Raw genomic sequence first — 15231 nt, 5'->3', positions numbered from 1 at the left:
CAGTGAGGCAGTCAAAGATGTAGTTGCAGATGAGGCACAGAGGCCCAGGTCTGATCTTTGATCAGAGCTGTATGAATGATTGTGTTAAATTCTGAATGTAGCAAATAGCATGAGAAATGCAACAGTCACAAGAAAGAAAACATAAATTGTACTAAGGTCTACAAGAAAAAAACAGATCAGAAACATAGCCCATTTTTAGTGCACAGTGGTCAAAGCAAGCCATGATTTTGCAATGCAAGTTAGTGATCACGGTCATGCTGGTTGGTTCAAGAACTGAAAGGTCGAAGGGAAGTAGCTGATCCTGAACCTGGTGGTGTGGGACTTTGGGCTGTCCGATGACAGCATGGTCTAGATGGTGGGGATCTTTGATGATGGATGTTTGCTTTCTTGAGGCAACACTTCCTGGAGGTACTACCAGCGGTGAAAAGGGACGAGTCCCAGATGTATTAGGCAGAGTGCACTACCTCTCTGCAGCATCTTTGGTTCCTGCGCATTCGAATTGCTGTACCAGACTCTCGTCGTTGGGTATGTCACCGAAGATTCTTGCCAATTTCTACAGAGGGCATTCTGACTCGTTGCATCACTGCCTGGTAGGGAGGTTCGAATGTGCACAATTGCAAGAGGCTGTGGAGAGTTTTCGAATCAGCCATCTCCATCACGGGCACAACCCTCCCACCATGGAGGACATCTTCAAGAGGCAGTGCTTGAGGAAGTCACTGTGGACCCTGAAGACCCACCCTCCACGATTCAGTAACAACCTCTTCCCCTCTGCCGTCAGTTTACTCAATGGTCAACGAACAATGCCTCATTATTTGTCTTTTGTATTATTTATTTAACTTTTCTTTGCACTTTCTGCTACCACAGTACAGCAAATTTCAGCTATTATGTCAATGATAATAAATATGATTTTGAAACGGGTTAAGTAAGACCCTCGTTTTCTTTTACTGCTTTGGGTATCACAGCAGCGAAGTCAGACTGCTCCTGGGTCTGGTCAAACAATGTGTACCCTGACAGCAACGTAGGTTGGGAATATTTATCTTTTGTTCGCACAGAGCTGTTAGGAATGCTATTTTTAAAGAGGAAAAACATTTTCAGGATCTCCCCCCACTCGCAGTGGGGAGCCGCCCTCTGCCGCCCTTCTTTGCCACAGGGAGGGGGGTGGGTTTGGTGGGCGAGTCCCGCCCTCTCCACCGATTGGTTGGAGGACCAAGCGCTGCCGCACCAGTCCTCCTGGTGCTCCAGTTGGCGATTGGTCGCGCACCCGTCACTCCATGGCCCGCCGCCCGTCACGTGACCCCCAGCAGGGGGTTGGGGGGGCCCGCTCTCTCCGTGCTCGAAGGAGCCGCTCAGTCCGCCGCCATTCAGGAGGCGCTCCTGCGCCCGCTCGGGTTGGTATTTTACCGGTCGATCCAGTCCGCCCGATGCGCGAACATGCGGTTTATCCCCGTGGAGCGGAAAACAGTGCGATGGATGGAAATTGCCAACTCCGTCTCCGCTCGCCTTTCCTCACCCTCCTCCCCCCCCCCCCCACGGCTCTCCGTCGACCGTTAGCGAAATCGCCCGGCAGGCCGCGCGCGCGGAGCCCAGTGCGCAGGTGCGCCGGTCCGCTCTCGGTCCCCCTCCGCCCTGAGCATGCGCGGTAGTGGTCGGGTGCTGGCGAGGGGGCGCTCCCGCGCCCAGTTGCAGGGGCGGGTTGGCGCGTGCAGGGTCGGCGGCGGCCCCGGGTTGGGCACTTTCCCTGCGCGCGGGGAGTTCTGGGTACCGGGCGACGCCATTAAGGCAGACACAGGGAGGCGGTAGCCACAGATGCTTGAGTAGTGGGCTCTGTGTCCATGTTGGGAGCAATTCTGAGTCATCTTACACCTCTGGTCTTTCTCCGAAGGACCCCATGAACACTACCTCATTATTCCTGTTTTGCACTAGTTTATTTTTGTAATTTACGGTGTCTTATGTCTTGCCCTAACTGCTGCTGTAAAACAACAAACTCCACGACATGGGAGGCTGCCCCAGAAGGTTAAGATATCTGGCTTTCAGGATGGAGTTGTCAGTTTGATTTAACATTGTGTTAGGGGGAGAAGTGAAGAGAGAGGTAGTAGATGGTTGTCTCTCTGAATAGAGGCTTGTGATTACTGGTGTGCCGCAAGGATCAGTGCTAATTCTGTCCATTGTAGTTTATCAACTTTATTAATGGTTTGGATCATAATGTGGATCAGTAGGGTGAATATAAGCAGGCATTTTCCTCTTGTGTTGGGTAAGAGTAGAGCTAGAGGCCGAAGGTTTAGAGTGAAAGGTGAAGTAACTTCTTCACTCAGAAGGTGATGTGAGTGAAACAAGCACTTGGGGTGGTGCGTGGTAGATGTGGATTCAAAATATAATGTTTAAGAGAGGTTTGGATGGGGTATATGGATGAGAGGGTTGATGATGGGACTAGGCATCTTGATCATGCTGGTCTGGGATTTTCACGCAGAGTTTAGAGAGGATGGTGTGAAAGTGACAGTTCTGTGGGTGAAAATACTTCGTTAATGAGAGAGGCCAGACTGGTTCAAGCTGACAGTAACTTTAATAACCACACGTTACAACAGGGGTGTGCAGAAGAGCATCTCTGAATGCACATCTTGTTGATAGTTGAAGTGGATGGGCCACAGCAGCAGAAAAGCACACCGAGCTCCACTCCTGTGGCCCAGACTTTAACTGTCCCTAATAAAGTGGTCACTGTGTACAATAAGCCTGATCTTGATACCGTCAAGAGTCGGTACAAACCGTCTACCAAGCCTAGACTGATTCTGGTTCCAACTCCCACACGGGCCACAAGTTGCACATCATTGCTAGTCATTGTCACTTCTAAAATTAAACATGAGCTGTTTCCTATCAATCTATTCTCTGTCTCTTAAACCTGAAGTTACAATTTTAAAAATTAAAGTGTCAGTAAACACAATGAAATCCTCTCACCCTTCCCTGTTCCCTCCTAAACTCGGGAGGTAAGTTCAAAGTCAACCACGTCGGTGGTCTGGGCTGGGAAATTTACTTTCCCAAAGATTGTCAGTGAATAGACTGCATTTCTTGGTTACGGTTGGAAGATAAACTCCCCTCATGAATCATTGGCCCTATAACTGTCCCTCAGTAACTTCTGTTCCCTTTCAGAGTACTAGGAAGGTGTGCTTGATGTAGACTGATAGAGGTTTACAACATAAAGTCAAGCCCTTCAGCCCGTGGGCTGTACCAGCCATTAAAGCCAATCCTACATTAATCTCATCTTTATCCTCCCATCGGCTCCTCACATTCCACCCTCATCCACACGTCAGGGGCATTTAGAGACCAGTTAACTGTCTGACCCATGCAGCTTTAGGATGTGGGAGGAAACTGGACCACCTGGGGTTGGGGGGGGGGGGTGCTCCCACATAATCACAGTAAGAACGTGCAAACTACACACCCACACAGGGCCGGTGGCCGGGATCGAACCAGTGTCTCTGGAGCTGGGATTCATACCGTCACCCACACTGCACGCTTATTTAAACAAGAATTCTCTAGCACTGGACATAGTCCAGGAGAAATTCACTGGGCTAATTGTTTAAGAGGGTCATCCTACCACCGAGTGGATAAATAGTTAAATCTGTGTTTCCCAGAGTTTAGAAAGATAGGGGCTGATCTCATCAAAACGTAACAGATCCTGAGGGTAGATGATGAAGTGTTTCTGCTATTGGGAGCAAGTTGACGTGGTTACGGGGCAAAGATCCAGTCGATTAAAACCATAGTGTGTAGAGAAGTCTTCTCTTACTGGGAAGAGAATCTCTGGCTGCTCAGGGGTGAATGATACGCTGTAGAACCAAAGTCAGCTTTATATGACATGAAATCTGATGTTATTTATTCTTCTAACTATCTATTGAGATTGTACACGGAATAGGCCCTTCCAGCCCTTTGAGCTGTGCCACCCAGCAATCCCCCAATTCCATCCTCGCCTAATCACGGGACAATTTACAATGATCAGTTGACCTACCAACTGCTATGTCCTCGGACGGTGGGAGGAAACCCACACGGTCACAGGGAGAGTGTGTAAACTCCTTCCAAGCACTGGTGGGGATTGAACCTGGGTCGCCTGTACTGTAAAGCGCTGTGCTCACCGTGCCATGCAGCAGTGCAGCGCAAGGACGTAAAGTTACTGTAGATAAAGAGTGCAGGAGCTCCCAGTCTTTTGTATCCCTACCGTTAACTGAGGGGTCCGTGGAGCCCAGGTCGGGAACCCCTGATGGCGTGCAAAGAGAAAGCAGAATGAAGTAGTCTTCCTGGACTGTTCAGGATGGCAGGGGGATAAGGCTGTCCCGAACCATTGAGTGTGGGTCTTCCAGCTCCTGTACCGCCACCCGGATGGTAGTAACAAGGACAGGGCGTATCCTAGAGGGGGAAGGTCCTGCCTCCTTGAGGCACCTCCTCTTGTAAATGCCCTTGGTGGTGGGGTGGGTTGAGCCCGTGATGCAGCTGGCTGAGTGTGCAGCCTCCTGTCATCCTGTTCATTGGAGCTTCTGTACCAGGCTGTGATGCAGACAGTCAGAATCGCCACTGCGCGTCCATAATAATTTGCCAGTGCTTGGAGGGTGCAGGATTGCTGAGGAAAGCAGAGGTCAGCCGCGATCACACTGGGCGCCGGGGTCTCCTGGCTCCCGTTGACTTGCTTGCGTGCGTAACCCTGCCCCACCGTCCAACCGCTGGCATCATCGTGGTTAGTGCGATATTGTGACAGCTCGGGGCGTAGGGGGTTCGGAGTTCAGTTCCAGCGTCCTCTGTGAGGAGTCTCTTTACATCCACCCCATGGAGTGCGTGCGTTTCCTCCCACAGTCCAGAGACGTACCAGGTAGGTTAAGCGGTCATTGTAAATTGGGTCAGGGTGAAACCGGGTTAATCAGCAGCTGCTGAGGCAGTGCAGCTCCAAGGTCGGAAAGGCCTTACCTCTTGGGGAGGAGGGGCTAACGGGTAGATGCCCCCTGGCTTTGCATGCGTGTCCTGTCCCGCGCCGCTACTGTTCACCCCTCAATGCCGTCTGTCTCTTCCTCGCCAGGAGACCACCCAACCTGTCGCGCTGGTCCGCCCCACCCCCCCTCCCCCAGGCCGGATTCATCAAACCGTGACTGGGCTCCAGGACTCCGTAACGTTCCTTCAGGTACGTGTCAGAACCGTTTTGCTAATGGTTTCGGAATACCGAAGCAGGCTCTTTGAACCACCTTGTCCCTGCAGCCCAGGTACCAGTCTACCCTCAGTTTGCCTGCCCTGAGCCCGGATCCCTCAGAACCTTCCTGTTCAATCACCTTTTAAATGTTGTAATTATACCTGCCTCCATCACTTCTTTGTTCCACACGCCCACGCCCCTTCCCCCCCAGATCCCTTTCTCCTTGGAACTGTGCTCTTTGGCTCAAGGACCACTTGATCCCTGGTACAATAACATCTAGTGTGACTTCAAAATCTACCTCGTCATGGCCTTGCGCCTTACTCTCTGCCCTCTCTATAAGTTGTGCATTCTCTTCTTGCTTTTCCACTGTGCTACCTCAGAATGCAAGACAGGCTTGTACCTGAGTCAATAAACCAATTTAATTATTTTTTACCCTCCTCTGCCCTGGGTAGGCAGGGTGGCCTCTGTCTACTCTGTCAGTGACCCTCGTGATTCCCCTCCATGAACTCTGTCTACAATTCCTGCATCTCCGTCTGGTATGGGGGAGGCTACTGCACAGGATCAAAATAAACTGTCGAGAGTTGTAAAATTAGTCAGTTTCATCATGGGTGCTAGCCTCCATAGTACCCAAGGTACCTTCAGGGAGTGGCACCTCACAAAGGCGGCCTCCATCACTAAGGACCCCCACCACTCAGGCCATGCCCTCTTGTCATTGTTACTGTCAGGAAGGAGGCACAGAAGGCTCACACTCAATGATTCAAGAACAGCTTCTTCCTCTCTGCCATCTGATTTCTGAATGGACATTAGACCCATGAACACTACCGCACTATTTTTTTAAAATTTCTGTTTTTGACACTATTATTTTAATTTAACATACATATATTCTTAATGTAGATCTTTTTTTTCTATATTTATCATGTTTTTCTTTGTACTGCTACCGCAAAATTAACAAATTCCACGACATATGCTGGTGATATTAAACCTGATTCTGGTTCTGTCGTTAGTTTAATCAAAGACCCCATCCGCCTGGACACTCTCTCCCCTCTCCCATACAAAAGCCTGACAACACCTATCACCGGGTCCAAGGACAGCTTCTACCCAGCTGCTATAAGACTATTGAAAGGTCCCCTAGTCATCCCTTGACCTGACAGTCTAACTCAATCACAACCATGAACCTTATTAAACAGGTAAATTGGTTTACCCACTCTGGGACTCAGCCCCTCCCTTTGCAACTGGATCCGTGACTTCCTGACCACCACACGAAAAGTCAGTAACTCCTCTGCCTGCGATTGTCCTCAGTGCCTGGCTCTACACCCAGTACATTCGCGACCACGTGACCAGGTTCTGGTCTACCTCTCTGCACTTTCTCTGTAAGCGTAACACTTTGTCCTGTACTCTGTTGCCATTTTCCCTTTGCCGCCTGTGAAACTGATGAGGTAAAATGGATAGCATGCAAAACGGACTCTTTCCACGTACCAGTAAACCCTGTCAGCCTCCTGCATTCCAGGAAGTAAAAGAAACTTGTCCAACCTCTCCTCATAACCACAGCCCTCTCTAATCCAGGCAACACCCTGATCGTTACCTTTTGTCCCTTCTTTATCTCGATCACAATAGTGTGGTGAGGAGAACCGTGGATGATACAACCAAGTGTGGTCAAGCTGGTGGTTTGTACAGCCCCTGATGCCTTCTTTGTTACCTAGTTCCCAATTGGTTTATAAGAACTTAGGAAACAGGAGCAGCGATAGGCCATCTGGCCTGTCAATCCAGCTCTGCCATTCAATCAGATCACGGACTCAGCTCCACCTCCCTGCCTTTCCCCCCTTCACTCTTAATACCCTTACTATGCAAACCTCGATCTAACTGTGTATTAAGTATATTTTGCGAGATAGCCCCTCCTGCTTCCCAGGGCAGAGACTTCCAGAGATTCATTACGCTCTCAGAAAAGCAGTTTCTCCTCATCTCCTTCTGCCAATCTTGAGGTTACGTCCCCTAATTCTAGTTTCAGAACTTTCCTGACCTGATCTTCTGTACCCCTTTCACAATTTTACATTTCTATAAGATCCTCTCTCATTGTTTCAAATTCCGATGAGTATAGTCTCTGGTGACTCAATCTCTCATCGTAGGCTAACCCCCCTTATTGAGAATCAATCTCCTGTACACCCCTCCAAAGCCAGTATATCTTTCCTCGAGAAACCTACTGCCTGTTAATGCCACTGGCCCTCCATCTCTGGCGATGTTCATCGTATCAGTCTCTTCCCCTTGGTTTTCACCACAGTCGGTCTTACAAGTCCCGGGTGAAGACTCCGCAGTTTTGTTTTACCAGTCAGGGTTGGTAGCCCTGAGCTGACCCCTCCGAGCCAGGAGGTCTGCCCTCTACCCTTTGACCTGTTTGGCATGGGTGATCCTGCCAAGATCTAAAGCATCAAGCCCTGACTCCAGCCAGCATAGTTCCCTGGATGATTGAGGCTCGCAAGCCTCCAAACCCAACAACAAGGTTGTGGTTGTCTTGGAGGCTCCTCAAATAAGGAGACGGGAAATACATGCATGACCTCAGGTACTGCCTCAGTACAAAAACGTGTGAAAAACGGGTTTGCGTGCCTTCTGTACTTGGTAAGGGCACCGGGGTTACGGGTTAAAGCAGGAGGATAGAGTTGAGAAGGGTAATAAATCTACCAGTCCCTCTTCAGTGATGTTAATGTACCTGCTTCACCCCCCTCTGGGTAAAAAAAGTTGCCCCTCAATTTCCTATAAATCTGTGCTTTCTAGTTCTTAATTCTCCAACCTGGGGAAACACACTTTGCCCTTCATAGCTCTAGAGTAATAGGGAAGTTTAGCATAGAAACAGGCCCTTCGGCCCATCAAATTCATGCTGAAATCATTTAAACTGCCTACTCCCATCGACCTTACCATCCGTGTACCTATCCAAACTTCACTTAACCATTGAAATTGAGTTTCCATGTGCCCAACACTGGCAGCTCCTTCCACCCTCTGAGTGAAGTTTCCCCTTTTCACCTTTCACCCTTAACCCATGACCTTTAGTTGTCCACCCCACCACAGTGGAAAAAGCCTGCTTGCATTTACCATATCTATAGCCCTCATAGTTTTGTATACTTCTAATAAGTCTCCCGCCGATCTACCACATTCCAAGAATAAAGTCCTATTAATCTATTCAATCTCTCCTTATAACTCTGGTCCTCCAGAACTAGCAACAGCATAAATCTTTACAAGGTTATCCCTCAGCCTCCTTTGCACCAGAGAAAACCATCCCAATCCTATCCAGTCTCTCAAACCCTCCACTCCCGATAAAAGCCTTCCCCTGCACTCTTTTCAATTTAACAACATCTCTCCTACAGTCAAAACTGAACTTAGTACTCCAAGTGCGGCCCCACCAACGTCTTGTACAACCTCAACATAACACCCCGTACTCAGTGCTCTGACTGATAAAGACCAGTGTGGCAGACATCTTGTTTTCCACCCTGTGTACTTGTGAATTCGTTTTCAGGGAACCGTGTACCTGTACTTCTGGGCCACTCTGTTCCTCAGCACCCTGCATGTCCCAGAGCTTGGACTCAGAGCCATCGATGAAGGCTGTTCTGCCTTTGCCGCTTTGCCTGTCCTGTGCTGCCACTTTCAGGGACCCATGCACCTGCACCCTTCGCTCTCCCTGCTCTACAATGCCCTTAAACTCCAGTACCAAGGGCTACTGATCTCAATGGGGGCAAATCAGCACAGAGCAAGGTAGCATGGCCCTGGAGGGCGGAAGGCCCTGGGACTGACCCTGCTCTGCTCATGGGGTGGTAATTGTTCTCACACCGTTCCTCCTTTCTGCCTCCATCCCTCCTTTCCTCTCCTTCCCCCACCCCCCCCTTTGGATTTGGTTTATGATTGCTTTGTATACTGTTCAAACAGATCAAACTCTGCTCTCGTGACTGTTCCTAACCTCCTCACTCTCCTCCCTTCCCTCACCTTCCTCTTCTCCCCCTCCTGCGCCCCCACCTCTCCTCCTCCCTCCCCCTCACCTCACCTCTAGGTGCTTCCAGGATGGATCCGCCAGAGGCTCCCACCACAGAGGGGAAGGAGCGGGAGGAGGAGAACCCCACCATGGCGGAGGGGTTGACTGGGGACAGGCCTGACACGGCAGATGGGGTGGGTGGGGACGGGCCTCACACGGCAGAAGGGGATGGGCCTGACATGACGGAGGGTGTGGGTGGGGATGGGACTGACAGGGCTGATGGGGTAGATGGGGACAGGCCTCACACGATGAAGGGGGTGAGTGGAGATGGGCCTGACACGGCCGATGGGATGGATGGGGTCAGGCCTGACACGATGGAGGGGGAGGGTAGAGATGAGCCTGACATGGCAGAGGGGGAGGAAGAGGAGGAGGGGGCAGTGCAGATGGTGGTGGTGGGAGGGTCGCCCAGCTCTGGTGGAGTTCCTGGTCCCAGGGGTGGGTCGGACAAGCCCTTCTCCTGCCCGGGCTGCGGCTTGGGATTCCGGCGCTCCTCCAACCTGTCACGGCACCGCTGCCGGCCGGCCGGTGAGCGCCCCTACAAGTGCGGGGACTGCGGCCGGGGCTTCAACTACCCCTCAGAGTTGGCCATCCATCGTCGCAGCCACACCCGCGAGCGCCCCTTCGTCTGCCCTGTCTGCGGCAAGGGCTTCATCTACTCGTCCAACCTGCTGACCCACCAGAGAGGCCACACCGGCGAGCGGCCCTTCGCCTGCCCCCTCTGCGGCAAGGCCTTTGCGCGCTCCTCCAGCCTGGCCGCCCATCAGCGGGTCCACTCCGACGAGCGGCCCTTCCCCTGCCCTGAATGTGGCCGCCCCTTCAAGAGCGCCAAGGAGCTGAAGATTCACCGGCGCCTGCACGCCGGCGAGCGCCCCTTCCCTTGCACCGAGTGCGGCAAGGGCTTCACCCAGCTTTCCGTCCTGCTTGACCACCGGCGCACCCACACCGGCGAGCGCCCCTTCGCCTGCACCCTCTGCGGCAAGGCCTTCGCCCGCTCCTCCAGCCTGGCCGCCCACGGGGGCGTCCACTCCGACGAGCGCCCCTTCCCCTGCGGGCTCTGTGGCAAGCGCTTTAAGAGCTCCCGGGAGCTCAAGACCCACGGGCAGGTCCACTCGGAGGAACGCCCTTTCCCCTGTGAGATCTGCGGGGAGCATTTCCGGCAGGCCCGTAACCTCCTAGCCCACCGGCGCATTCACACCGGCGAGCGCCCCTTCGCCTGCCCCCTCTGCGGCAAGGCCTTCGCCCGCTCCTCCAGCCTGCTGGCCCACCAGCGCGTCCACTCCGAGGAGCGCCCCTTCCCCTGCCCTGCCTGCCCCAAGCGCTTCAAGAGTGCCCGGGAGCTGGCTACCCACCGTCGGGTCCACACGGGGGAGCGCCCCTACGCCTGCCCCCTGTGCCCCCGCCGCTTCGCTCAGCCCTCCATCCTACAGACCCACCGTCGCACCCACACGGGGGAGCGCCCTTACGCCTGCACCATCTGCCCCCGCCGCTTTATCTGCTCCTCCAGTCTCCTTAACCACCGCCGCACTCACACCCTGGAGCGCCCCTTCACCTGCTCCGTCTGTGGCAAGGCTTTCCGTCAGGCAGCCAACCTGCAGAGCCACCGCCGGCTCCACCTGTGACAGGCTGCGGCAAGCGGTGGGGAGGGAGGTGACCATTCGAACCATCCCACATAGCCCTGCGGCTTTCGTAGACTGTTCCTTGTGATCCTGGGCTTTGGGAGGGGAGAGTTGAGGGTCTGTGGGGGGAGGGTTAGACAACGATTGTTCCCCACCCCGTGTATCCCTGCAACTATCCCTCTTCAGGACGGGAGGGAGTTTCAGACAATGAATAATCCCCTTCTCCCATATCCCTGCAGCTCTGGGGGTCCCTTCTGTAATGCTGGTGATGCTCTGGGCTGGAGGGGCGGAGGAGTTGGGGGGAATTCAGACGAAGATTTGCCCCACCCTGCACATCCCGGTGGTCCTTGGGGACCTTCTCCTCTGAATCTGGTGGGGCTGTGGGCTTCAGGAGTGGAGTGTGGTTGGGTTTAGACATTCGACACCCCTCTGCAGCTCTCGAGCACCCTCTGATATTCAGGAAGGGCGAGGAGATGGGTTGGGGGTATGTAGACAACAATTCATCCCATCCCTGCAGCCCCCGGGGACTTCTCTGATCTTCAGGAGGGCAGAGGGTAGGGGTGTGGGTAAAAGTTGATCCCTGTCCTGTGGGTCCCTGCAGGGTCTCTCCTGGGCTTGGATGGCAGAGTGTTCAGCAATACGGAATAAGGGAGAGTTTTGGGGGTGTTGGGGCAAGAATGCATGTCACTCCTTGCCCGCTGTGACTCTCGGGGACCCCTTTATGTAAACTTGAACTGACTCCCTGTGATTCGGGAAGAGAGGAGCTGGAAGGGCCAGCTGGCAACTCCCATCTATCCCCTCACATCACTGCAAAACCCAGGACCCCCTCCTGTAAGCCTGGTGGGGCTCTGAGGGTAAGTGATGGACAGGGGTGGAGAGAGAAAGGGCTGGGGGCCCATCATATATCCCTGCTACACTTGAATCCTGTCTCTACTTGTTAAAGGAACTTGGTCTTCCAGATGTTTCTCTTGTGGGTTAGTGGAGGGGCTGAGAGTACAGAGGAATCAGTCAAAACCGTTCGGCCCGTCCAGCCTCCACACCTCCCATCAAGCATCTGCCGGTGAGCACCTCGCATTCGAGGTGAGAGGGAGAGTGAAACCGTCAGTTTGAGAGGGTGGGGTAGATCTGGGAAAGGGGCTGGAGGTCGGCTAGCAGGGGTGGGTGTCCACTAAATCGGGGGGACACGAGGGAGAGGTTGGGTGGGTTACCCTGCTCATCACCCAGGCTGAAAGGGGTTGTACCTGCCTGGACCTATTAGACAAAGGAGCAGAACTGGGTGTTTTGAGTGTTCTCTGCCCTTCCCAGCCGGGATCTCGATAAGGTGCAGGATGTCATCCGTGTTGAGTGGACCACCATCATCATCGTATGACATTGGTGATCGTGATCCTTGACCGTGAATGTTCTTGGCAAAGTTTTCTACGGAAGTGATTCGTTATTGTTGCCCTCTGGGCAGTGTCTTTACAAGACAGGTCACCCCGGGCATTATCAATCCTCTTCAGAGATTGTCTGCCTGGAGTCAGTGGTCTCATAACCAGGACTTGTGATCTGCACCGGCTGCTCGTACGACCATCCACCACCTGCCCCCATGGCTTCACGTGACCCTGATTGGGGGGCTAAGCAGGTGCTATGACCTGCCCAAGGGTGACCTGCAGGCTACCGGAGGGAAGGAACATCTTACCTATCCTGTAGTGGAGATACCCCTCCACCCTGCCACCCGCGTGGAGCAAACCAGGGGGCTGAATCAGTGCTGCATCTGGAATTGGGGAAGACGCAGAACTGATACCTGGAGAATTCTCAGAGCTGGAGCACATCCAGAAGCTGAAATGGAGTCAACTGTTTCAAGAAGACGGAGAGTGAGAGAGAGGGCTGGGGTCGTCGATGACCACCACCTCTGGTTAGCACAGCCTGACCTGGGGGTGGTGTGGGGGGTTTCAGAAGTCAGAAATTGACCATGACGCCCCAGTCATCAGCAACGTCTCTCAGTTCCCAAGTCGGTTCACATCTCTGGCATGAAGATTAATCTATTGGGTGGGTGACCTCTGAACTCTGTGCCCCCCACACCACCCCTTCCCCCAGTCAACTGGGGTCATGGGGCTGAACACAGCAGGGGCCTGCTAGTGCTCAACCCTTCAGACTATTATATGGGTGGGGGATATGAGGTGCACAACACAACGCCAGTCCCGGTGGTGGTTCACTGATCAGGATGGAGTCCTGACATGCAGAGGCATAAACTTCTCTTCATTGTCGCTGGGTCAGAATTCTGGGTTTGCCAAGCCCCACAGAACACGGGACGAATCCTTCGGTGGGACAGCTAGCTTTACTGCGGGGCAGTTACAGGCAGCCCGGGACTACTCCAGCTTTGAATCAACGGTTTATAAGGATTTAAAAGATTTGTGAAGAAAAGAAAAGTGTTGGATTTCACGGGGATATGTGTTACGAGGGAAGGGGAGAGGTTTAAAGGGCACCAATGGAGAACACGGTGGTGACTTTGAGGACCACCGGGCCATTTTAGCCTAACCTCCCCCAACCCACGATATTCTGACCTTGTGTAGCATTAAGATACACTGATTCATTGTGAGAATTTGTTAACCTCGACTCGCTATTAAATCGATCATGTGTACTCTCATCTCTCTGGTGAGCCAGCATTCTTCCCGTTCCATGCACTCATTTTTGGTTCAAGACTTCATAGAGAAAGATGGGGACAGTAATAGAAATGGTGAGGTTTGAAGGGGTGGAGGGGTTTCAGGCATGGGGAAGGATGCAGAGGCTTAGGTAGAGAGTGATTGGGTGGTGGGGTAGATGAAGGGGGTTTGTGACAGAAAAAGGCTTTTGTGGCGTAGCCCAGCACCCATGATCCTTTGTGTGTCCATTGTATTAGGTGCACCTGGTTAATGCAAATTTCTAATCAGCCAATTGTTTGGCAGCAACAAAAGCACACAGTTGTTATCAAGAGGTTGAGTTGTTGTTCAGACCAAAGGTCAGAATGGAGAAGACATATGATCTAAATGACTTTGACTGGTGAATAATTGGTGCCAGACAGGGTGGTTTGAGTATCTCGGAAACTGCTGCTCTTTCGGAATTTGTACACACGACCGTCTGTAGGGTTTGTGGAGAATGATGTGAAAATCAGCCATCCATTGAGTGGCAGTTCTGTGGGTGAAAACCTTTTGTTAATGAGAGGTCAGAGGAGAATGACCTGGCTGGTTCAAGCTGACAGGAAGGTGAGAGGAACTTAAATAACTACGTTTTACAACAGTGGTGTGCAGTAGAGCCACCTCTGAACCCACAACATGTGAAACCTTGAAGTGGATGGGCTATGACAGCAGAAGCCCATGAACATACCACCTGTACCTAATAAAGTGGCCACTGAGTGTCTATATATACAAATATAGATCCTGCAAATACCTGTTCAGTAAATCTCCCTCCCAGCTCAAAGCAATGCCCTCCAGTACAGACATTTTTACCCTGGGGAAAATGACTGGCCGTCTACATATCTCATAATTTTGTATACTTCTATCAGGTTGCCTGCCTCCCTCACATCTTATAACCAGGTCTGATTCGCTGCACCACGTACCAATCCCTGAGGGTTAGCTTCTCAGTCTTAGCTCAAAACGGTGACATTTTTCCCACACCTGACAGAACAGGTTTCCTACACTGAGATAAACAGCTATCAAGGCGGTGAATAGCAACCATGTCTCTCCGGTCACTTGCATTTTCTTGAGATCTTAAGAACCTTGAACATGGTGACCTCATGATGTTACGACGACAATCTTTCCTTCACTGTCTACAAAAGGTCACTGACTTTAGGAGGTTGGGTGGAACACAGGCCTCTGTCTGTATTAGGGTGGAGGAGGGGAAGATATTTGAGAGCTTTAAGTTCCCATCATTAGAAAATTCGCCCTGCTTAGTCCACACACAAAGCCCTGAAGGAGCTCAGCAGCCCCTTTCTCTTTCTAACCTGATGAAGGGTCTCGGCCAGAAACATTGACTGTTTATTCCCTTCCATAGAGTTCCTCCAGCATTTTGTGTGTGTTGCTCAGGATCTCCAGAATCTTGTATTTATCCTGGTCCAGCTCACCAAAACCTGCTTCCTCAGAAGGCTAAGGAAATTTGGCATGTCACCCCGATGACCCTCACTACTGTTTAGCATAGAATGGATCCTAACCGGAAACATTACGGCTTGGTATGGTAACTGCTCTTCCCCTGACAGCTCAGCACATTTCCCATCTTCCCCTCCATGGATTCCCTCTATATCTCTCGCTGTCTCAATACTGCATAGGATCGAAATCAGCTGAAGAGACTTATAAACTTACTCAGCTCCATAGTATCCAGGACATCTTCAAGGGGCGATGGTTCAGAATGGTGGCATTGATCACGAAGGTCCTCCATCACCTAGGTTCTGCCTTGTTCTCATTGCTACCATCAGGAAGGAGGTACAGAAGCCT

General features: G+C 52.1%; 1 protein-coding gene across 1 annotated transcript; it reads left to right on the top strand.

Annotated features, from left to right (window-relative positions):
• Positions 1–1295: 1295 nt before the first annotated feature.
• On the top strand, positions 1296–13412 carry LOC140716461 (uncharacterized). The gene is made up of 3 exons (XM_073029208.1): positions 1296–1388; positions 5051–5152; positions 9189–13412. Exon 3 carries the CDS (start codon positions 9200–9202, stop codon positions 10787–10789), a length of 1590 nt encoding a protein of 529 aa, XP_072885309.1. The 5' UTR covers positions 1296–1388; positions 5051–5152; positions 9189–9199; the 3' UTR covers positions 10790–13412.
• Positions 13413–15231: the final 1819 nt, after the last annotated feature.

The sequence above is a fragment of the Hemitrygon akajei genome, chromosome 25 (genome assembly GCF_048418815.1).
Source record: "Hemitrygon akajei chromosome 25, sHemAka1.3, whole genome shotgun sequence".
In the NCBI taxonomy this organism is placed as follows: Eukaryota; Metazoa; Chordata; class Chondrichthyes; order Myliobatiformes; family Dasyatidae; genus Hemitrygon; species Hemitrygon akajei.
The sequence above is the reverse complement of the archived record's forward strand: the minus strand, read 5'-3'. Positions and strand labels throughout refer to the sequence as shown.